Source organism: Mirounga angustirostris, unplaced genomic scaffold (assembly GCF_029215605.1).
Source record: "Mirounga angustirostris isolate CCGP_5_RB_7025 unplaced genomic scaffold, mMirAng1.0.hap1 SCAF_17, whole genome shotgun sequence".
NCBI lineage: Eukaryota > Metazoa > Chordata > Mammalia > Carnivora > Phocidae > Mirounga > Mirounga angustirostris.
In genome coordinates this window covers 49,633,469-49,658,455 of record NW_026991725.1, presented here as the reverse complement: position 1 = coordinate 49,658,455, position 24,987 = coordinate 49,633,469, and the positions used below count along the sequence as shown (strand labels likewise).

The 24,987-nt window shown below is 41.6% G+C and overlaps 1 protein-coding gene across 1 annotated transcript; it reads left to right on the top strand.

Moving 5' to 3' along the window:
• The first annotated feature begins 924 nt into the window (after positions 1-924).
• On the top strand, positions 925-23,797 carry LOC123854520 (myosin-4). The gene is made up of 38 exons (XM_064583363.1): positions 925-1,153; positions 1,242-1,385; positions 1,765-1,921; positions 2,896-2,923; positions 3,012-3,126; positions 3,211-3,303; positions 3,456-3,519; positions 3,667-3,765; positions 3,891-3,994; positions 5,722-5,860; positions 6,443-6,561; positions 6,651-6,800; positions 6,916-7,086; positions 8,596-8,905; positions 9,697-9,767; positions 10,169-10,256; positions 10,339-10,456; positions 11,101-11,224; positions 11,315-11,451; positions 11,582-11,837; positions 12,741-12,983; positions 13,283-13,459; positions 13,685-13,830; positions 14,087-14,177; positions 14,262-14,651; positions 15,691-15,817; positions 16,611-16,729; positions 16,857-17,053; positions 18,318-18,501; positions 18,581-18,746; positions 18,847-18,971; positions 19,642-19,950; positions 20,507-20,710; positions 22,027-22,152; positions 22,243-22,413; positions 22,500-22,604; positions 22,707-22,802; positions 23,566-23,797. The coding sequence occupies exons 1-38, from the start codon at positions 950-952 to the stop codon at positions 23,716-23,718; spliced, it is 5,820 nt and encodes a 1,939-aa protein (XP_064439433.1). The 5' UTR covers positions 925-949; the 3' UTR covers positions 23,719-23,797.
• The last annotated feature ends 1,190 nt before the right edge of the window (positions 23,798-24,987 follow it).

Below are 24,987 nucleotides of genomic sequence, written 5' to 3'. Positions count from 1 at the left end.
AGGAGGAAGAAAGAGAGAGATCTGAAATAATAAGAATCAGATAAACAACCATTATCCTGAAATCCAACTAAAAACAAATTATAAACTAAAAATATACAAACACTATGATATGTTTTTCATTCAAATGTTTTTCTCCAAGAACCTTTTAAAGTTATATTTTGTTTTGATAATACTACTTTCACACAATTTAAGAATAAATGAGACTTAATTTTGACAGGACAAATCATTTGTTGGATTTTCAACTTCTGTTGCATTTATTTTTTCCTTTATTACGTGATACCTAAATAATTTACTCCTATGGTAGGGGTTTATTCATGCTTATTAAGTGTTTTTAATCTGGACTGTGTCCTGAATGAACAAAGGTACCTTTTCACCCATCCAATTTTAGTAATATTTGTATCCAATTTAGCCATCTGATTTTAATATTTGGGGCCAGGAAAAAAAATTTTACTAAATATTTGAGTTTTTAAAATAGGTTCAGGTTGTAAAGCCATTGGAAACAGTTATTTTGCATTTCTTTGTATCACTGCAATGTCAAAAAAAAAAAGTGGGAAGGAGAAGTAGAAAAAGAAAACAAAGCAAAGCAAGTAGAAATAGAAAAGATTCTGAGCACACCTGTGGCATCCCGAACGCTATTGACTGCAACATAAACTCTTCGATATTCGTCTACAAAGGCTCACAGCACAGAGGATGGAGCAGAGGCTTACAACATCACAAGAATTAAGCTCCCAACCTAAGGCTTTCAAAGCCATGATCCGATCTCTCAGCTCCTTTGCACAGGACACAGGCGTGATCCCTACAGGCGGGGCTGAGGAAATGGGCCAGGCCAATGAGGCACAGGAGTGTGAAAACAACAGGACAACGTCCACCCTCACTCTGGGTCACTGTCCGGCTCTGTCTCTGTCCTCTAGGTACCCCGGTGCTGTGCTGCTACCAGTAACCCCCAGCCATGAGCTCCGACGCTGAGATGGCCGTTTTCGGGGAGGCAGCTCCGTACCTCCGAAAGTCTGAAAAGGAGCGCATTGAGGCCCAGAATAGGCCCTTTGATGCCAAGAATTCTGTCTTTGTGGTGGACGCTAAGGAATCCTATGTGAAAAGTACAGTGCAGAGCAGGGAAGGGGGGAAGGTGACAGTGAAGACCGATGCTGGAACTGTAAGTAACACAAAGCGGGGTAGGAAGGCATAATTGATCCTTTTCTGCTACTTAGTTGATATGCACTGGCTCCACCTTTTCTTAACAGACTGTCACAGTTAAGGAAGATCAAATCTTCTCCATGAACCCTCCCAAGTATGACAAGATCGAGGACATGGCCATGATGACCCACCTGCACGAGCCTGGAGTGCTGTACAACCTCAAGGAGCGTTACGCAGCCTGGATGATCTACGTGAGCGCCCCCTTTTTTCTTTTCACTTTTCACTAACTTAAGTCCATGAACTATGTCAGCCAAAACCAATTAAAGACTATTTTGCAATTTGGTTACTACAATTTTAAGACTAATCATTTGGTTAGTGTTGTGAATTCTGATGTATTTGACACTGTGCATGTGACAAGCCATCTATTTAGTGCTGAATTTGTGGGCAAACGGAAGGAAGCATAGTGTTGTAGGGCCTGTGGGGGGGGGGGGGCAGCCAGGGAATGAGACCCTTGAACCTTAGGAGAACAGACACGGTACTTGGGTCCCTCTCACTTGGCATATAAAGCAGTATTTCCAAGACAGATTAATGATGTGACTGCAGACAGAGCAACCTTGTCATTTCCCACAGACCTACTCGGGCCTCTTCTGCGTCACCGTGAACCCCTACAAGTGGCTGCCGGTGTACAACCCTGAGGTGGTGGCCGCCTACCGAGGCAAGAAGCGCCAGGAGGCCCCGCCCCACATCTTCTCCATCTCTGACAACGCCTATCAGTTCATGCTGACCGGTGAGTGAATCCGTAATTACAATTTGTAGAGCCATTTATAAATGACATGTACAGTGATGACATAGAAGACACAGAGGCAGTACTTGGAGAATTAAATGTTCAGCACAAACATAATAATAGTAATAGCATAATAATAGTATTCTAATATGATTAGGAGTATAATATAATAAAATCGGGGAAATATATTTAAAATAAAAGGGACCGGGGTGCCTGGGTGGCTCAGTCCATTGGGCATCTCTGACTCTTGGTTTTCGCTCAGATTGTGAACTCAGGGTCTTGGGATCAAGCCTGAGTCAGGCTCCACACTCAGTGTAGAGTCTTCTAGAGATTCTTTCCTCCCCCCCCCACTCCCTCCCCTACTGATCCTCCCACCTCCCCATGCATGCTTTTTCTCTAAAATAAATAAAATCTTTTTAAAAAAGAACAAAATGGACCAATTCAAAAGCATAGAGAATTTTGCTTTGATTTCTATGCTACAATCCAAACTAATGCTAATTCCAGATCAAAATTAACCAAATTTTGGAATGAACTATTCATTTTAATTATAGCTGATACATCACCTCTCCTAAAAAGTACGCCTTGACAGCTCATAGTACACGTTATCCCAATTACTACACAAAACTTTGGATTGGACATTAATAACATGATTTTGAACTATGAACAAAGTAACTAAATGGAACATGGAACTAGTATTCATCTGACAATGATAAATTATTCCCAGGGTAGTACACTGAAATAGTGCGTTCATTACATATTCTATCACACTAAAGGTAACAGGAGTGTAACACACTGACTAACCTTAAGCACATCTTTTGTTACTTATTTTAAAAAGAATATTGTGAAAAAAGCAAAGTAACAAGTGATATAGTTGTGTGTGTGTGTGAGAATGGGGAGCTTTAAAAGACAATTTTGAGTTTACAAAACTTATGTGCTACCTATATTTTTCAACATTATCTCCTATTTCTCTTTCACAGATCGTGAGAACCAGTCGATCCTGATTACGTATGTAGATTTCATGCCTTTCTCTCTGTTGAATTTTGATCATTGTAGTGGTTAGATTCTGACTTTTTCCTCTGTGTGGACTCGACAGCGGAGAATCTGGTGCAGGGAAGACCGTGAACACCAAGCGTGTCATCCAGTACTTTGCAACAATTGCAGTCACTGGGGAGAAGAAGAAGGAGGAAGCTACCTCTGGCAAAATGCAGGTGGGTCTGGGGCCAGACTCAAGACTCTCACGGTTCTTGGGAAGTCTGGAGCCCCAGAGGTGAGGACCGCTCTTGCCTTTGCAGGGGACCCTTGAAGATCAAATCATCAGCGCCAACCCCCTACTGGAGGCCTTTGGCAACGCCAAGACCGTGAGGAATGACAACTCCTCTCGCTTTGTAAGTCTCTTGGTCTTTCTTTCCTAAGGATCAGCATGGACACTTCTGTGCCATGTGGTATCAGTATCTTTCCCATACGCTTGGTCCATAGCTAAAGAAAATATCTGTCTGCCTTTGAATATGTACAAAAAGTCTTCCTTTGCCTTTTTAAGGGTAAATTCATCAGGATCCACTTTGGTGCAACAGGCAAACTGGCTTCTGCAGATATTGAAACATGTAAGTTAATGAATATTAGTGATTAAAAATATTTTTCTTTGGAGTAATATACTGAAAATCTTGTTATCTATGTTGTGTGAACTTTTCAAATGCTTAATTTTCCATTGTGGCCTTTTTTTTTTAAGTGTGCTCAATCTGACTTTCTAGATCTGCTGGAGAAGTCCCGCGTTACTTTCCAGCTAAAGGCTGAAAGAAGCTACCACATATTTTATCAAATCATGTCCAACAAGAAACCAGAGCTTATTGGTAAGAAGTATCTGTGATTTTTTTCTACTAAAGAAGAATAAAAGCCCTTTTTTCTAAGAAGTCCCTCTAAAATGTTTTTGATAACCAAAGTAATTGTCTATATTTGTTCTTTTTCATGTGTACAGAAATGCTTCTGATCACCACCAACCCATATGACTTTGCCTTTGTCAGTCAAGGCGAAATCACAGTGCCCAGCATTGATGACCAGGAAGAGCTGATGGCCACAGATGTAAGTAACAGGTACAGAACAGGAAAAAGCAAATTCATTTTGCAGTATACAACACTCCCCTCTATAGAGTCAACAGCATTAGCAGAAAGACGACAAATAGGCAATATTGCCTTTCAGGCTTCCTTACTCTTGCAATAAAATTATAGGATATTTCAATGCCTGCCCCCACCCTATGTATCAGAAAGCTTAAAATGTCTGTAATAAATGTTAAGTCTTAAGCATTCCTTGGCTAGTTGGCTCTTTTTTGTTTTTTCCTCATCAGTCCTTTGGGTCAATTTTTGTACTCCAATAGTGATGTTTCTCTTATTTTATGTCAGACCCTACATCCAATAACCTGGGAAAAGGACCTATGATATTTTTAGGTTTTTTATAATAGAACATGATGATTTCCACAATTCCTCTGTAGTCAGATGTAAACACAAATTTTATTTCAAATGTCACTCCGGGGGCTAACAGTATTCCCCTCCCCGCTCTATGCAGCATTTAAAGAAATGGATTCCCTAACCTCAAAAATTCTTTTTGGCCTCCATGAGCCTTTACTTTTATTTTTGGAACTACAGATTCTTTCTCTCTCCTCTTCTTTTTTAAGGATCATTACTCTTTGGCTTATTTTCTTTATATATATACTTTATACATATTTCATGTTTTCTTTTGCATTTCTGAATAGTCAACATTCTTTGATTATTCTTAACTTTAATACCAGTGGGAATATCCCAACATTCCCAAGACAGGATTAGGAGTTGCTTACAAAAACACTTCTTCTCTTAAAATATTATTTTCAAAAAGTCTATAAACTATTTGTGTGCCTTCATCTCATAAATGTCAGCTTTTACCAGCTTTACCTCATTATTATTCATATGTCCAAAAGGGTTAGGGAGTTGAGAAATAACCTCTAGTGTTGGAAGTTTAAAAAAAAAAAAGCATCGCAGTCTTCTTCTAAGACTTTATTAATGTCTAGGCATTTTAAATAGGTTGAGTCAGTGAGCTGGAACTGGGGGTAAATAATCTGGAGAAAGAGTTACATAAGCAAACTCCCCCTCCTTGTCTGATGCCTGCCTCCACTGCATGAGCCTTTGGAAAGCCTAGAATGCGCAACTAAGAAGGTGATCAAAATCCAATAGAGAAAAAAGACACAACAATATTTCAATAAAAGGAGACGTTCTTTTCACAAATGTCTCTTCCCTGCATAAGTAACGATCAGGTGAAGTTTACTGCCAGGCATCTCATGGCCAGCTGAGCTGTGACCTGATATCAGAGAGGGAAAAACTCAAGGGCCATTGCTCTTCCCCTCTTCCCAACTGCATTCGTTATATCCGGGGAGTCAGGCTAGGAGTCGGCTAGGACAACATAGGAGGAAAAGGAGGGAACAGATTTGTGAAGCAAAGGAAACCCATGAGATAAGAAACCTGTGGAGCAAGGCCTGGCTAACGTGGAGAAATAGGAAGAGTGTTGTCCTTGGCATCCAAAGCCAAGGCTCTGAGTCTTGGCTCGGTGAGTGTGGACAGGACACATAATATCTTCACTGCCCACATGACTCAATGGGAAACTGGTGCGTACCTACTAATGCTGCTTTGTGGAATAAAGTGCTGAAGAAGAGGACTGCCTTTTGAAAACAGCAAAGTGCTAGTCAAGACATCATAAGAAGGAGGGGAGGCAGGCCCCAGTGTCCTGAGGGTATCTGCCATGGTGGTAACTGGGAGATGATTTAAATTCAACTCTTTCCACAGAGCGCTGTAGACATCCTGGGTTTCAGCACTGATGAAAAGGCGGCCATCTACAAGCTCACGGGAGCCGTGATGCATTACGGGAACATGAAGTTCAAGCAGAAGCAGCGGGAGGAGCAGGCTGAACCGGACGGCACTGAAGGTACCGCTCCCTGCTCACATCTTCCAGCTGACAGAGCTGCCACCATCAGGTCCTCAAGGGCAGGGGCCAAGTTTACACTTTCTTGACCTATCTGATGACCGGGAAAAGTATTAGAGGACAGAAATGACACACTTCATGTTTTACATGACTAAGAAGATTTGTGGAGGTGTGATTTCTGCCCATTCCAATTTTCACTGACTTACTGTAAGTTAGTATTTACGATCTGATTAAGACTTTTTTATTCCAGTCAATAATTTACATGCCCACATGCACTGTAAAAAAAAAAAAAAAAAAAAAAAATCAGCATTTTCCTATCACCCCTCCTCTAGGTTAGAATTTTTCTAATTATTTTTATCTGTGGTCTACTTTAGCTATATTTTAAGTATCACACAGAGCATTGATTCCCTACATTCCAAATTATCCTCTCAAAAAAAAAAGACTAAAATTAGTGTGACAAATGGTTTTGTCACATTTGCACATATTCCTCTTCAAGCAAAACTTTTTTTTTCTTTGTCATTACCCTTCACACCTTAAATTGTGTAAGCGGTGGTCAGCTTCACTGTTCTCACCTCGTTTGTGCAGTTGCTGACAAGGCGGCCTATCTCCAGAGTCTGAACTCTGCTGACCTGCTCAAAGCCCTCTGCTACCCCAGGGTCAAGGTCGGCAACGAGTACGTCACCAAAGGCCAGACTGTGCAGCAGGTGAGTGCATGACCTCATTGAATGACACCCATCCCAGGCCTTCACAGCATGTCTTCTGTAGCATCACGATCACTACTCTGTCCACGAAGGTGTACAACGCGGTGGGCGCCCTGGCCAAGGCCGTCTACGAGAAGATGTTCCTGTGGATGGTCACCCGCATCAACCAGCAGCTGGACACCAAGCAGCCCAGACAGTACTTCATCGGGGTCTTGGACATCGCCGGCTTTGAGATCTTTGATGTGAGTTGTTTGAATAAGTGGCCTTTTTAAGGCCCTTCCTCTTTGTGTCTCTTTTGCTGACTCCCCACTGGGTTTTCCAGACTCACTCAAACTCCTTGCTATTTGCAACACCTAGTTCAACAGCCTGGAGCAGCTGTGCATCAACTTCACCAACGAGAAGCTGCAACAGTTCTTCAACCACCACATGTTCGTGCTAGAGCAGGAGGAGTACAAGAAGGAGGGCATCGAGTGGGAGTTCATCGACTTCGGGATGGACCTGGCTGCCTGCATTGAGCTCATCGAGAAGGTCCGTATGACTTTTCAAGCCTTCAGGATATGAAAAACAAATTGTCTGCCTCCTTATGCTTAACTGCAATCCAATTCTCAAAGAACAAGCAGTGGTGTTTGATGACAGACTCGTGTACTCTGATCAGCTGTCTGGTGTGTCACAGGTGACCTGCTGTTACTCATGAATAGTTTTTCATAGAGAAATGACTGCAATGCATACAAACATGTACAAAGACACAGGGATGCACGTTTCTCCCTCTTATAACTTCACTCTCCCTCACGTGCACGGGAGCAAGGAATGAAATTGCCGCTAGTCCCCTGAGTACTGTCATTGATCCTGGTGATTCCATGACGGTGTGTGGTGCACGGACCATCCTTCGTGGGTATCAAGGCAGAATGCGTCAAAATGTCTTCCAGGTTGGAAGGGTAGCTCTTCCGTTGTTGCAGGCATTAAGACTCTGATAACTACTGAATAAACACCAAACCTCTCTACAGTCCATCCCTGGAAAATGAACCCTGAATTCTCCTTTATCAAGGAAGTGGGGCAATAATTCTATTAGTGTTGAATATGTTAAAACTCATCAAGCAATCATTAAACACTTACAAATGTAGTATTGGGAACTCGCCATGTACCTACGGATACCAATGAAGTTTATGGTTATATGTGAGCACTACCCTAAGCAGTGGGAAAGGAAAAGCAAACACAACTGCCTTCTATGAAAACTTCAGACATTCATGCCAAAATTCTATAAAAATACGAAAGATGAGAGTGTCACATCAGACTAGGTCTACCCAATTTGAGGAAAACAATTTTAATTTGGTGATATATACTACCTCTGCTATTCATGAAAATGACACGGTACTCAGTTCCAGGAACACTGAAATAGTTTTGGGAGACAATTTGTGACTGAAGCAAAATCCTCAACGTTGGATTTTCTATCAGTCTTTCCTATCAAACTTGTCACTGAAAGGAGTCAATCTGCTTACAAAGCAAAACCAAATTATGATCACTTAACTCCACCGTGGGGGGAACAGAGCTCTGACTACAAAGAGCTCTAATGATACAACATGAGACGCTCTTTCCTCCTGGGAATGGATCGGTTTTAATCATTATCCGTAATTTTTCTCCTCTTCATACTTTTGTCATGTCTAGATTTGAGGTGAGGAAGTTACATTTTCAGGAGGGAAGAAAGTATTTAGATCTATACATTTACAGGATAAAGAATCCAGCTTTGAAATGGTACTTTTGGAATTTAATTTTATACTCTGAACATAAAGTTTGCCAAATGACACAGATGGACTTTTTTTTTTAACTGAGTCTTTCTAGCAAACATATTTCCCATATGTCCATGGTACATGACTGTTTCACATTTCAGTAGCAGAGAAGAGGCAATAAAGTAGGATCGTGCTTATTTAATTTATCAGCCCTTCTTCTGGAACATTTTCAGGTTTCCACCAAGTACATAAGCTATTGGAGCATATTTTTCTGAGGAACTCATTATTATCAACCCTTTTTTCCTACTCTCAGCCCATGGGCATCTTCTCTATCCTGGAAGAGGAGTGCATGTTCCCCAAGGCCACAGACACCTCCTTCAAGAACAAGCTGTATGAGCAGCACCTTGGGAAATCCAACAACTTCCAGAAGCCCAAGCCTGCCAAAGGCAAGGCTGAGGCGCACTTCTCTCTGGTCCACTATGCCGGCACCGTGGACTACAACATCGCCGGCTGGCTGGACAAGAACAAGGACCCCCTGAACGAGACCGTGGTCGGGCTCTATCAGAAGTCTGCAATGAACACTCTGGCTCTCCTCTTTGCTGGGGGACAAACTGCTGAAGCAGGTCATTCTTAATATCATTAGTATGTTCACAGAGTGAAAATACTGACCAATATAGATAATGAAAGGAAGTGTATTTAATTAGCGTGCTACAGTCTTACGATCATCAATTTTCAGAGCTAAAAGTACACGTGGATCCTTTTGTCCATTGCCTCATTTCACCAATAGGAAACACAGACTCAGAGGTTAAGTGACTTGCTCAAGATCATACAGCTCATTTCTACTATTTTAATAGTATTGGTTCCTTCGAGGATCCAACTAAGCTGGAGATGAGGAAATCCTTTTTCAAGGCACTAGTGCTTGAGGAATTTAAATTCTGTTCCCCTAAGTCCCCTAAGACCAGATGCACATGTAACATAGAAGCACAAGCGAATAGGACGTAGGACTTCCCTGCAGGTTAGTAGAGGCTCATGCACCTGGTAGCAAGCATGCAACTTTGCCTGTTCTCTGGGACCTGTGTGCACTAAGGGGGCAGTACTAATCTATCTCTGGGCACGTCCTTCAGGGGACACACTGCTGATTTGGAGGAGAGGAGTCCCATCCCTTCCCCACATCTACTCTTTTCCTCCACAGTTCTTTTACTGTTGTTGTTTTCCTGAATACCTATAATGTGAGCCAATGCTTCTATTTTCCTAATCTATAGTCAGCAGAAAGATACAGAAAGAAAAACAGGAATGATACAAGTGAACAAGTGCAAATTTAAATTTCAGAAGGAATTTTGGCAGTCCTTATACCTATGGCTAGTACTTTCAAAGCTGCTGCAAATAGTTTTAATTTTTCTATTTTATTTTTCAGAAAGCGGTGGTGGGAAAAAAGGTGCCAAGAAGAAGGGTTCTTCTTTCCAGACAGTGTCAGCCCTTTTCAGGGTAAGTATATTCTTGAATGCTGAAAGACTACTTCTGTAACAAAATTAAATTATCATAACTTTAAAAAACTTTTTAAAAGAAATCTATGGTGAAACTGGAAAAAAAAAAAAAAGCCGTGTTGTACAAAGGAAAATGAAAAACGTGTTAGGAAAAATTTAACAAGAAAACCCATAATGTGGGTTCAACTTTATAATAAATGAACCAGTTACCCTTAAAACTCCAAATCTAAAAGATCTAAAGTGGAACACATTTCACATGAAATCAAACCTTCTCTTAAAAGTAACCACTGTAGTCAGTTACATTTACTTTATTCGTGAAATGGGGCACATTCACTACAGATCACTGACAGGGACTCTCATGCAACAGAAGAATGACTTCAAAACTTTTCATATGGTTTACAGGAGAATTTAAATAAGCTGATGACCAACTTGAAGAGCACTCACCCCCACTTTGTACGGTGTATCATCCCCAATGAAACCAAGACTCCAGGTAAGACACTTCTGGTATCTAAACAAGCTCCAGTGTGTTTGCTTTAGACCATGAAATAAGGCATGCGTATTCTTCCTCTCAGGGGCCATGGAGCATGAACTTGTCCTGCACCAGCTGCGGTGTAACGGTGTGCTGGAAGGGATCCGCATCTGCAGGAAGGGGTTCCCAAGCAGGATCCTTTATGCAGACTTCAAACAGAGGTTTGTGTCTCGTTATTCCTCCCTTTCAATGTGCTAGCCTAGAGCAGTATCCCCACACAATTCAAACATCTTTTAACTCTTTCTTGAAAACTGAAATGCAATTATTTGAAAGGTGATCATAAAAGATCTGTACCTCTGAAACAAATAATACATTATATGTTAAAAAAAAAAAAAAGAAGAAGAAGATAGCAGGAGGGGAAGAATGAAGGGGGGGAGATCGGAGGGGGAGATCAACCATGAGAGACGATGGACTCTGAAAAACAAACTGAGGGTTCTAGAGGGGAGGGGGGTGGGAGGACTGGTTAACCTGGTGATAGGTATTAAAGAGGGCACGTTCTGCATGGAGCACTGGGTATTATCCGCAAATAATGAATCATGGAACACTACATCAAAAACTAATGATGTAATGTATGGTGATTAACATAATAAAAAAATTTTAATTAAAAAAAAAACAAAGAACGAAGGCTTGCTTTATATTACCATAAGTTTTTAAACATATTTTCCCAAGGTTCACCTAAAGCACTGCTGGATTATTTTAATGGAATTTTTTTTCTCCAAAACTCAGTCTATCATTTTTTCAATGATAGCTACTAAGTTCTAGTAAGAAGGAAAACCATGCGTTTATATTCTTTGTATTCTGATAGATACAAGGTTCTAAATGCGAGTGCTATCCCAGAGGGTCAGTTCATTGACAGTAAGAAGGCTTCTGAGAAACTTCTAGGGTCTATTGACGTCGACCACACCCAGTACAAATTCGGTCATACCAAGGTACCATCAACCTAAATCTCTATAATAATTTCATCACCTTTGGACTTTCTCATGAGTGAAAATAACATATTTAGCTTGTTCTTTGGCAAGGTTTTCTTTAAAGCTGGCCTGTTGGGAACTCTAGAGGAGATGCGAGATGAAAAGCTGGCTCAACTCATCACACGCACCCAAGCTGTGTGCAGAGGGTACCTGATGAGGGTGGAATTCAAGAAGATGATGGAGAGGAGGTGAGGGACCAAGTCCAAGTCCTTGTTCTCTGCATTTTCATGGCTGAATCTGATACAGTCATTTTGCTTCTTTTGAGTGATGGTCACTGTCCACATTGTTCCTTATTTGCATCTTTATTCTTTCCTACAGAGAGTCCATCTTCTGCATCCAGTACAACGTCCGTGCTTTCATGAACGTCAAACACTGGCCCTGGATGAAGCTATATTTCAAGATCAAGCCACTCCTCAAGAGCGCGGAGACAGAAAAGGAAATGGCCAACATGAAGGAAGAGTTTGAGAAGACCAAGGAAGAGCTGGCTAAGTCAGAGGCAAAAAGGAAAGAGCTTGAAGAGAAGATGGTAGCTCTGATGCAAGAGAAAAATGACCTGCAGCTCCAAGTTCAATCTGTGAGTGTCATCCACTGCACAGCTCAGCCACTTCTTATCCTCCAGACACTGTGGGAGTGGATATGAAAAAGTTTTAACTTAAGGTTTTTGAATGAATGGTTTCCACTAAACAGGTGCTGTAATTGTCGTTCAAAAATACTAAGACTCAGACCTAAAAAAGCAATAGATGCGAAGTCACCAATTATGCTGTGTATGTTCATATGCACATTCATACGCAGTGAGCACAGTCATAAAGATGTCCATGGACATTTTCTTTCCTTTATAGACCCTTCTCTTAGATGAGACTGTCCTTTCCTTAGTGAATATTTGTGTACATAAATAGAAGTTATGTTGTTCTTACCAGGTCAGGGAAAACGCTAAATTAACCAACCCCCTCGAATGTGAGGAAACGGAGTCCTAGAATTAACAAGTGATTTTTCCAAAGTAGCACAGAGGCAGATTTTGCCAAAAGGCTAGTTTCCCTGATCTGACATTCCACACAGGGACAGCTAGAGGAAATATGTTATTATAATCAGTACATTAAAATTACTAACAATTTGTCCAGTAGACTGTTAAAAGTTGGCATATGTGTTGACCAAACTGGATGAGTTATTGAAGTATCCACCTTTTAATAAATTACAGTGTGGGGGCACCTGGGTGGCTCAGATGGTCAAGCATCTGCCTTCGGCTCAGGTCATGATTCTGGGGTCCTGGGATCGAGCCCCACGTTGGGCTCCTGGCTCAGCAAGGAGCCTGCTTCTCCCTCTCCCTCTGTCTCCCCCCCTGCTCATGCTCTCTCTCTCTCTGTATCTGTGTCTCAAATGAATAAATTTAAATAAATAAATAAATAAATAAATAAAATAAATTACAGTGTGTTTGCAGATATAGCTTAGACAAATTAAACTGTTTCATTTCTTCCCTTAGGAAGCAGATGGCTTGGCTGATGCAGAGGAAAGGTGTGACCAGCTGATCAAAACCAAAATCCAGCTGGAGGCCAAGATCAAGGAGGTGACCGAGAGAGCAGAGGATGAGGAGGAGATCAACGCCGAGCTGACCGCCAAGAAGAGGAAACTGGAGGACGAGTGTTCAGAGCTCAAGAAAGACATTGACGACCTTGAGCTGACCCTGGCCAAGGTTGAAAAGGAGAAGCATGCCACAGAGAACAAGGTACAATCATGATCCATTTTAGAGTGTTTACAAGTGACTAGATTGTTACTGAAGTATTTTAATTAAAAGTTTAATCCTAAAGTTACTGAATTATGAAAGGAAAACACTGTCATATTTATGTCATCTCTTTAGTCGTCACTATTTCTATTTACCTTGACCTTTATCCCCCATACTTTTCAGTGAAGTGGGCCTGGCTTAGCTTATCTCCATTTTCCATCTCAGGCCGACACTGTCCTAAGCTTGTTTCTCATCAAGATGACGGATATCATTAACATTTCTATAATCTGCTCAAATCTAAGGTGAAAAACCTCACAGAAGAGATGGCAGGCCTGGATGAAACCATCGCAAAGCTAACCAAGGAGAAGAAGGCCCTCCAAGAGGCCCACCAGCAGACCCTGGATGACCTGCAGGCAGAAGAAGACAAAGTCAACACCCTGACCAAAGCTAAAACCAAACTAGAGCAGCAAGTAGATGACGTAAGTGTGAAAAACACAGTATTTCCTCTCAATATAAAATAAACAGTTATGACATGCAACTGTCAATAATGCTCAGAAGCCTTTCACTGTAGCTTTGCAAATAATAATTAAAATTCCCATGCTATTTGGTGTATTTTTAAAAATTCTCCTGTGTATCTTTGATGGCTAGTAACATATGGCTCAGTGCCTTAGGACTGAAATAAATAAAATCCACCATATATTTAGCTTGAAGGATCTCTGGAACAAGAAAAGAAACTCCGCATGGAGCTAGAAAGAGCCAAGAGGAAACTAGAGGGAGACCTAAAGTTGGCCCAAGAATCCACGATGGATGTAGAAAATGACAAGCAGCAACTCGATGAGAAATTCAAAAAGTGAGTAACCTGCTTGTTACCTGTCAATTCAGGTGAAATAGATGTTTTAAAGCTCTCTAAAATACTACTTCAGAGCACACAGGAAAAAAAATGACATCTTTGACTTTTTTATTTAATGAAAATGGTACGTTACTAACTTGTAAAAACAGGTACTACTCATATCCTCAACACAGCAGTATAAAGACATTCCAACATACATGGGAAAGAAAACTGGTAAGAGAATTGATGGAGAGCTTATGTGTTGCTCCTCTAACAGGAAAGAGTTTGAAATAAGCAATCTGCAAAGCAAGATTGAAGATGAGCAGGCCCTCGCAATGCAGCTACAGAAGAAGATCAAGGAATTACAGGTGAGTCGTACCCCCACCTCTTCTGCACATTCCTGGAATAAAATCTGCCATGAGTTGGCATTCACGTTGATGTGTCACCCCCAGGCCCGCCTCGAGGAACTGGAGGAGGAAATCGAGGCAGAGCGGGCCTCCCGGGCCAAAGCAGAGAAGCAGCGCTCTGACCTCTCCCGGGAACTGGAAGAGATCAGCGAACGCCTGGAGGAAGCCGGCGGGGCCACCTCTGCCCAGATCGAGATGAACAAGAAGCGCGAGGCTGAGTTCCAGAAAATGCGCAGGGACCTGGAGGAGGCCACCCTACAGCACGAAGCCACGGCGGCCACCCTGAGGAAGAAGCACGCGGACAGCGTGGCCGAGCTCGGGGAGCAGATAGACAACCTGCAGAGGGTCAAGCAGAAGCTGGAGAAGGAGAAGAGCGAGCTGAAGATGGAGATCGATGACCTCGCCAGTAACATGGAGACTGTCTCCAAAGCCAAGGTTTTTGTGAACTTGTCCCCTTTTCATTTTATTTGCAACAATTCAAAATTACAGAGTTTATACATGAATATATCTAATCTAACTGTACAAACTTTAAATGTTATCTCATTTTTTATTTAAATTCAATTAATTAACATATAATGTATTATTAGTTTCAGAGGTAGGTCAGTGATTCATCAGTTGCATATAACACCCAGTGCTCATTACATCACATGCCCTCTTTAATGCCCGTCACCCAGGTACCTCATCCCTCCACCCCCCTCCCCTCCAGCAACCCTGTTTGTTTCCTATGATTAAGACTCTTGTGGTTTGCCTCCCTCTCTGGTTTCGTCTTGTTTTATTTTTCCCTCCCTTCCCCCATGATCCTCTGTTTTGTTTCTTAAATTCCACATAGGAGTGAGATCATATGGTAATTGTCTTTCTCTGATTGACTTATTTCTCTTGGCATAATACCCTCTAGTTCCATCCACGTCATTGCAAATGGCAAGATTTCATTTTTTTGATGGTTGAGTAGTATTCCATTGTGTGTGTGTGTGTGTGTGTGTGTGTATACACACCACATCTTTATCCATTCATCTGTCAATGGATATGTGGGCTCTTTCCATAGTTTGGCTATTGTGGATACTGCTGCTATGTTATCTCACTTTAAAATTATTCCTGTTATGCCTATTAGGCATCACTATATTGAAATGAATCATTGCAGTCTTCCTACTTGACTTGTAGAAATCACGTTAACTTTTATCCCTATGACTATGAAAGAATGCAATTTCAGAAAAAAAATTATCTAAAAACCATACTCCACATGATGCAGAATTTAAATGATGTTCATGTTTGCAAAGACAATAATCCAGTTTTCATAACCATTTATTTGTTCACGTAGCCCAAATTATGTGTCTCTATATCCAGGGCACTGTGGTGAGCTTCGGAGTGGCTAGAAAAGTAAATACAGCTCAGCTCCTTTCCACAAGTAGTTATCTCCAAATGCAGACTTACAAATAAAAATGTATCATCTTTTCCTGTTTTCTATTTCCCACCACAGGGAAACCTCGAGAAAACGTGCCGCACCCTGGAGGACCAGCTTAGCGAAGTGAAAATGAAGGAAGAGGAACAACAACGCCTCATCAATGAGTTGTCAGCCCAGAAGGCTCGTTTACACACAGAATCAGGTCAGTGGGGACACAGAGCCAGCACACAGAGAGCCAAAGAACGAAAGGCAAGCCTCCACTTGTGAACACCTCTTAACACCCATCATTTCTTAAGCCACACATGCCCATTTATCATTCGTCATTCTTTCTTCTTTTTATTGAGAGAAGGTAAAAAGGGATAATTATAAGCTATAACTGGAAGAAAATTAAGCTCCCTGGGCTGAGGAAATTTTTTGCTGCCTCAGCATGGAAAGGAAAGGAAAGGGAAAGGAAAGGGAAAGGGAAAGGGAAAGGAAAGGGAAAGGAAAGGGAAAGGAAAGGGAAAGGGAAAGGGAAAGGGAAAGGAAAGGAAAGGAAAGGAAAGGAAAGGAAAGGAAAGGAAAGGAAAGAAGGAAGGAAGGAAGAAAGAAAGAAAGAAAAGAAAAGCAAGGTCTTAAAATTCAAAGAAAGCTCACATTTTTTAAAATTTATTTATTTATTTATTTGACACAGAGATAGCGAGAGCAGGAACACAAGCAGGGGGAGTGGGAGAGGGAGAAGCAGGCTTCCTGCTGAGCAGAGAGCCCAATGGGGGACTCGATCCCAGGACCCCAGGATCATGACCCGAGCCGAAGACAGACGCTTAACAACTGAGCCACCCAGGTGCCCCAAAAGCTCACATTTTTGAAAAAGCAAGAAATAACCTTCTCAACCACATCAAAGTTTTTGAGCTATTCTTTTCATCATGGAGTAAGAAGAGTTCTAATGTTATCGTATTCTTTAAATTAGTCATCTAGATGGCAGAACTAAATCATTCACGTTTTGTCTTTCACAGGTGAATCTTCACGACAGCTAGATGAGAAAGAAGCTCTGGTGTCTCAGCTATCACGAGGCAAACAAGCATTTACACAACAGATTGAGGAATTAAAGAGGCAGCTGGAAGAGGAGTCTAAGGTGAGAATTCTCTAATTGAGACTTTCAATCACTTGAACTTTGTAGTGTGACACACTATTGAACTTCACTTACAGAATATCAATGACCAGAACATAAATGTACAATGCACACTTTTTGGTTGGTCCAGGCCAAGAACGCCCTGGCCCACGCCCTGCAGTCTTCCCGCCATGACTGTGACCTGCTGCGGGAACAGTATGAGGAGGAGCAGGAATCCAAGGCCGAGCTGCAGAGGGCGCTATCCAAGGCCAACAGCGAGGTGGCCCAGTGGAGGACCAAATACGAGACGGACGCCATCCAGCGCACAGAGGAGCTAGAGGAGGCCAAGTATGGGCTCTTAATGATAGAGGCAGAAAGAAAAGTTTAAAGGCAGTGAAGGAAAAATAATAAAAAAAAATAATAATATTTCAGGCATGAAGATAGGAGGAATATTTCAGCCTATCTGATTATACAGTGGTGGAAACCACCATCTTCTCCTTACAGACCAGTCACCTCCACTGAAGAATGGGCCAAGACCACAGCTCTCCCCACATTTTGGTCTATTACAAAAATATCTTAAATTTCTTTCCACCAAAATGAATTAAAATTATCAGCATACCCTTTATGAATTAAGTAGAATTAATTTCCTTCAATATAAGGAAAAATGGAGATAGTGGTATATTATTATGAATATTATAATTAACAATAATCAGTTTATCCCTATCTAGAAGTTCAAAATAAGACTATCATACTCTGTCATTTAACTAACAACCAGTATCAATAAACTGATTCACTAATTACACACACTTCTTATGGAATAAAACTCATGGGAGTGACACATGGAAGGGAAATAATCATTATGTTCCCAGTGAAGGAAGCTTCTCTAAATTGCATTTATGTCAGTAGTTGCTAGAATTAAACAGAATGAGGAGGTTTGGCGAGCATTTGCAGAGGGAACACTCCAGTTAAGTGTGAGCTGGTGAAGGAAGCAGTAAGACTTTGGAGGGTATCTGGGAAATATAATTCTAGAATAACATTTGCTGTCTGGGGCATCAGACCCAGAAAGTTAGTGATTAATCATAATCATATGACCTCGTATGCATCACTTTGGGCCACAGTTTCATTTATGAAGAGGACCATGTTAAAAAATGCTTAACGACACTATCCAGTGCTAGCATGCTTTGATGATACGCCTCCGGTTCACAGCTGTCACGTGCTGCTCCCTCAGGTGATGCAGGGAGGGCTATGGTCTTGGCACATTCTTCAGTGGACATGACTGTCTGCAAGGAGAAGATGGTGGTTTCCACCACTGTATAATCAGATAGGCTCATTCATTCTCTCTCTCTCATAATGCATACACCACCGCCACCACGCATACAAAAAGACCTCATGAATATGTTTAACAACCCCTGACATAAAGATAAGAATTCACTAGGGAAAATTAAAGACACAAAATGGGTACTGATAAGACATTTTAGAAAACCTAAACAATTTGTGGACAGAGAAGCAAAGAATCTTGCGGAAAATATGCTTTCCTAGTCAGCAGCTTTATAAAGTTCACTGTCATAGCTCTGAATCTGCTCTTGGTCACTCGCACTGACCAACATTTCAGGAAGAAGCTGGCCCAGCGTCTGCAGGATGCTGAGGAACACGTGGAGGCCGTGAATTCCAAATGTGCTTCTCTAGAAAAGACGAAGCAGCGGCTCCAGAATGAGGTGGAGGACCTCATGCTGGACGTGGAGAGGTCTAACGCCGCCTGCGCCGCCCTGGACAAGAAGCAGAGGAACTTTGACAAGGTGGCCCACAATGACTGGCTTCCTGGGGGAAAGTGGCCTGATTCTTGATCACAGAGGCTTAGTTCTGATGTACTTCCAGGTCCTGGCAGAGCGGAAACAGAAGTATGAGGAAACTCAGGCTGAACTTGAGGCCTCCCAGAAGGAGGCCCGCACACTCAGCACTGAGCTGTTCAAGGTCAAGAATGCCTATGAGGAATCCCTGGATCACCTTGAAACCCTGAAGAGAGAGAACAAGAACTTACAGCGTGAGTCTTTGTAACCATTCTACTTCAAAAGTGGTGGGGAGACATCTTTTCAAGTTTTCATTTTTCTCAACTGAATCTGATATTTTATTATTAACTACAGAGGAGATTTCAGACCTGACGGAGCAGATTGCAGAGGGGGGAAAGCATTTCCATGAATTGGAGAAAGTGAAGAAACAGATAGATCAAGAGAAGAGTGAACTGCAGGCTGCTCTGGAGGAAGCAGAGGTACACGTTCCATTTGCCCAATTATGCATTACAAACAAACTGAAAAATTAATCCCGACTGAGAGCAGCTATCATGCTGCAAAGCTACTGGGGATAACTCCTTAATTCAGTGAGAAATACTGCACTGTTCCTTGGGAAGGCAGAACGAAGAGGCTAAATTAAGATGTATGAAAGTTTGTGGTTTTCTGAATGCCTTTTTCAAGAAAGCATCATATTGTGCAAAACAAACAAGCAGCTCTCTAGGTGACTACCAGGAAAACACCATCAAAAGGCGTGACTGCGGACTGACTGTTCCCCTATCCCAGGAACGTGGGTTCCGCTTGCCCTTCCTGCTCCCAGAGATTGCTCCAAAGACATAGCCTTGAGACAGCGGTTTGGTGTTAAGAACACCTACGTGGTACATGTGACTAAATCTACCTAGGGTCTCTTTGTAAACTTTTAAAATTGGGTGGGCAGATGTGGGATCCATTCATCTTCCCGCCACCCAAAACTAGCCTCTCACATAAGTTCCCTTTGCTGTTATTAAGCTGCCACTACCAAGCTGGAATGGCCTGCCTCTTCCTTTGGTCTTCTCACTGCCCTCCAAGTACAGGGGCCAGTTTCAGATTACACCAGGAAGATCCCGAGAGGATCAAAAGCCAAGAGTAACCTAACTGTTGCTTTTTAAAAAGGGATCTCTTGAGCACGAAGAAGGCAAAATCCTTCGCATCCAGCTTGAGTTAAACCAGGTGAAATCTGAGATTGACCGGAAAACTGCTGAAAAAGATGAAGAAATCGATCAGCTAAAGAGAAACCACATCAGGGTGGTGGAGTCAATGCAGAGCACCCTGGATGCTGAGATCAGGAGCAGGAATGATGCCCTAAGGATCAAGAAGAAGATGGAGGGAGACCTCAATGAGATGGAAATCCAGCTGAACCATGCCAACCGCCAGGCTGCAGAGACAATAAAGAATCTTAGAAACACACAAGGAATACTGAAGGTACACCGGGATAAACACACATGGTGTCATGCAGTCTGGGTGTTAACTGTAATTTATATGCCATAAATCTAAATAACATGGTAATCAGTTGAAAATTATACATACACAGCCAAAGAAGAGCTTACATCTGGAAAGTCTAAAAGTTCACCTTGTCAACTGAAGACACTGCACAAATCACTTCATTTAAATGAAATTCACTTGTATGATATATATAAATATATATACATACATTTTTAAATATACATATCTATATTTGTTTAATATATGTAAAACAACATCATTAGACCAGCTCATCTCTGAGGATGCTTTCTTGATCCAATATTTTATAGCTTTAGCCATGGTTATTTTTTTATGATTTAGAATCTAAAATATAACATCCTGTTCTTTTGAGGAGACCTACTATCCTAGGCTACAAAGAATTTGTCTTTAAAGGAACTTGCAGATTTTCCCTCCCTAATCATACTCTAAGTTATTGAGAACAAAGTGTGTACATGACCGAAATGTGTACTCGCTTTAATGGAAGCATGAGTAAGAGTCTTTGCCTCTTTCTGTGTAGGACACTCAGCTACATTTGGACGATGCCATCAGAGGCCAAGATGACCTTAAAGAACAGCTGGCCATGGTGGAGCGCAGAGCCAACCTGCTGCAGGCTGAGACTGAAGAGCTAAGGGCATCCTTGGAGCAGACCGAGAGGAACAGGAAGGTGGCAGAGCAAGAGCTTCTGGATGCCAGTGAGCGTGTGCAACTCTTGCACACCCAGGTGAGGTTCAGGACTCTGGCTGAGCAAATGGATTCCCTGAAGTTGAAGATAATTTGAGGGGAAAACCTTGGCAAGGATCCCTTCCTGAAGTTCTGGAAAATGTGTATTACTAAGAAGTACTAGGGTCTAGCCAGTTCACGGGTATATTTATGGGCTGACATAATCATGTTGATGTGAAAAAATTTAGAGTTCTAGAAACTTTTTTTAAAAAGCAGAAGGCCTTCTATTAATAACCATATATGTCACATTAGTGGCCATCTTGTCTTTTGCAACTCTAAGCTACAAATCAATAAGCAAGTAAACAGAGGAAAAAGAATAAGCCACCAAGTTATTTTTATGTATCGTGTATGCACATGAAGCTAACTACATGAAAGAAGCTCTTCAATTCAAATTCACAGAGGCCATCATTACTGCTACTCAGCATTTGCTGTTTACAATGCATGTGCTAAAATAAATGGCGGTGTAGCCTCACAAGGCTAATAAGCACCCATTATAGTATGCACTTATTGCCATGAAAAGATGTTCATAATACGTGAAAAGCGCAACTTAAAAATAATATATAAAGCATGATCATTTTTGTTGAAAATATATAGGAAACATCCAGAAGGATAAAAAAAGTGTTATCACTGGTTATCTCTGTGTACTGAGAGTACAATAATTATTCCTTACCTCTTATTTTGTTAATTTGTATATTCTATTTTTTACAATAAACATACATTATTACATACTTTTTAAAAATTGCAATATAAGGAAATAGCCATCATGGAAATGTTAAAATCACATACTACAAATACTTTTAAATTCAAATTAAAAAACATTTTTCTTACTCATTTTTAGTACCTTGAATTAAATATTTCATACTATCAACTTTCCAAAACATAACATATTCTTGGTTCATTTTAGTACTGATAATGATGCTACTTATGCTCTTTAAATATAAAGCTAATCAAACATGAATGAACTAAAAATTAATAATCCATTTTCCATGAGCTGTGTGGTGCTACATGGTACAGCACTTTAAATTTTTGGGGGGGTCAGGGTTGTGCTTCATGCTTACAAACAGCCACTGATAATTGTTGAACATCTCTGATACCAAAAATCAAATTTTACCTGGAAGAATTTCAGATAATGTTCATTAACAGAAGTATGGATAAAAAGAAGAGAGGGCATAACTCAAGAGTCAACTTTTGATTTGGTGTTTATTCTGAATTTTTCCTGGATCAAGAATTTTTGCCTGTATACACTAGTCAAAATGACAATGTAAACAGAATATAATTAAATGTGCTTCCCTTTCTTTTTTTATTAATTTGAAACAGAACACAAGCCTGATCAACACCAAGAAGAAGCTGGAGACAGACATTTCCCAGATCCAGGGAGAGATGGAGGACACTGTCCAGGAAGCCCGCAACGCAGAGGAGAAGGCCAAGAAGGCCATCACTGATGTGAGCAGAGGGCAACACGGTCCTGGTCAAACTTGAATCCTGATGTGCTAGCTCAGCTCTCTCAACTGGTTTTGTTTTACTGCTCATCAGGCAGCCATGATGGCCGAGGAGCTGAAGAAGGAGCAGGACACCAGTGCCCACCTGGAGCGCATGAAGAAGAACCTAGAGCAGACTGTGAAGGACCTGCAGCACCGTCTGGACGAGGCTGAGCAGCTGGCTCTGAAGGGTGGGAAGAAGCAGATCCAGAAACTGGAGGCCAGGGTGGGTCCCCATCACTTCATTCAATTCCCAACCTGCTCATACAGCTACTTACAGCCAAAGTGCTAAAAGCCTTTGTTCTTTTCCAGGTGAGGGAACTTGAAAATGAGGTTGAAAGTGAACAGAAGCACAACGTCGAGGCTGTCAAGGGTCTTCGCAAACATGAGAGGAGAGTGAAGGAACTCACTTACCAGGTGACCCGCCTTTCCATATTTCTCAGGCCTGCTGCTCTCTCAAGAAAATAAAAATAATGAGTCGTTTTCAAATAACACTATTTGCTACCTCTTTCATTTCAGACTGAGGAGGATCGCAAGAACGTTCTTAGGCTGCAGGACTTGGTGGACAAATTACAAACAAAAGTTAAAGCTTATAAGAGACAAGCTGAAGAGGCTGTGAGTAGCTTCATAATGAGAGAGAAAAGTTCAGGAGAAGGCCTGAACTTTAGGCCTTTGTGGAGCCTGAAGTTTATAGAATTTAAGAGCCTTTCTTTAAGGCAAAAGAGTACAAAATTAGGTATGAAAATGAGTATTTGGAATGAAAAAATTTTACCAGTAATTACTGGAGCCTTAGAGATTCAAGTGCATTTCTTCTGAGAACTCTTTAAGCAATTTTCCAGACATGTTAGTACAGAAATGTTTTTTGGTTACAACTCACTTCCCTATCTAGAACACTCCACCACTCCCAGCAATCTCCAGCACTCACAGGGGCTGTGCTAATGAGGGCTCTGAAGTCTAAGCTTTGTTAAATGACTTCACAATAAATCCATCAGAATATTTCTTTTTCATTTGGCTCCTTTCCCATCTTATCATCTTTCTCATCACAAACTTTCCTTAAGGTTCTCTGCACCCAATACTATCACCATGTCTACTTTTTAAAGATTCAGATTCCTGCTACTCTGATCTCCCTGTTGTCATTGTAGCATCTTAAGTTTGCCAGGAAGAGAATCAAGTGAGAGAGACCGAGCAGGGGGCATTGTGAGCCCACACGTTCAGAAGCAACTAGTGGGATGCCTTGCCCCCAAATTGTACATGACCAAATAACAGAACATTTTGCTTTCTCATGTATGAATTAAATCCAGTAGCTGCTCCTAGTAACAAAGGCAGTAACAATCAGAAAATGTCAAATTTTCTCGTTCTCTGAAATTTCTTTTCTCAGGAGGAACAATCCAATGTCAACCTTGCCAAGTTTCGCAAGATCCAGCACGAGCTGGAGCAGGCCGAGGAACGGGCTGACATTGCCGAGTCCCAGGTCAACAAGCTGCGGGTGAAGAGCCGGGAGGTTCACACGAAAGTCATAAGTGAAGAGTAATCCATTCTTATGCTGAAAGGTGACGAAAGAAATGTGCAAAATGTGAAGTTCTTTGTCACTGTCACATGTCACTGTAACATCAAGGCAATAAAATCTGCAGAGAATTTTCCAATCTAAAAATACATGTCTCTCTTAATTACAAGTTCTGTAGTGCTATGAGAACTAATTCATTTCTTCAACGCTTGTGAAGCTCCTAACTGTGCAATCAGATGAGTGTGGTCAGTGAACCAATGTTAACAGAAGGCAAATGTTCTCTGAGGGAATACAAAGGTGGTTAGTGCACCCCCAAACGCATTCAACCAATTCTACTGAGAACCAAGTGTGTGTCTGTACAGAAATGGGTACCAGGAATATGACAGTCATCCCTGCCTCTGAGGAGCTCAAGCCAGCAGGAGTAACAGCAATTCAAAAACAGCTCCTAGAAGATGAGTAGACAGTTATCTGGTAAAAGAGAAACGGAATTGGTCATTCTAAGAAGAGAAAACAAGCATGAGATTTCAGAGTAGTTTGAGCACAGGCCCCAGCCAGAGAGGGAAGGCCTGCCTGTGAAGGGAACAGCCTCCTGTGTGGTGCTGAGGAATCAGGATATGCATGGACCTGGTGAGATTTCATGAGAAAGAGAGCTGACCCATCTCTGGCAGTAGCCCAGAGGATGGAGCTGAGAGGAAAGACCAGAGCCTAGAGACTGCTGAGGCTATGAAAATAACCCAGATTAGGGGTGACAGTGACAGCAACAAACGAGAATGCAGAACGCAAGCAGGCCTCCAATTCTGGTCCAAGGAAAGGACTGGAAGAGCACTGAGGAGTAAATCAGTTTCACGGCCTTCAAACCTCGCAGTTAGCTTGTGATTATACATATTATTTCCTTTTGGGCGAAGTTCTCTTCCTCTGAACCCCTCCAAGAAAAGGGATAGAACCTTTTTTTTTTATTCTTATGTTAATCCCCATACATTACATCATTAGTTTTAGATGCAGTGCTCCATGATTCATTGTTTGTGCATAACACCCAGTGCTCCATACAGAATGTGCCCTCCTCAATACCCACCACCAGGCTAACCCATCCTCCCACCCCCCTCTCCTCTAGAACCCTCAGTTTGTATTTCAGAGTCCATCGTCTCTCATGGTTCGTCTCCCCCTCCAATTTCCCCCCCTTCACTCTATCCCTCCTGCCAGCTTCTTCTTCTTCTTTTTTCTTTTTTCCTTAACATATATTGCATTATTTGTTTCAGAGGTACAGATCTGAGATTCAAAAGTCTTGCACAATTCACA

Bases quoted from the DNA above. Each gene is read 5' to 3' on its own strand.
- LOC123854520 (XM_064583363.1), top strand. From the start codon at position 950: ATGAGCTCCGACGCTGAGATGGCCGTTTTCGGGGAGGCAGCTCCGTAC. The intron at 10,257-10,338 runs GTAAGACACTTC...TCTTCCTCTCAG, and splicing joins CAATGAAACCAAGACTCCAG to GGGCCATGGAGCATGAACTT. The intron at 11,452-11,581 runs GTGAGGGACCAA...TCTTTCCTACAG, and splicing joins AAGAAGATGATGGAGAGGAG to AGAGTCCATCTTCTGCATCC.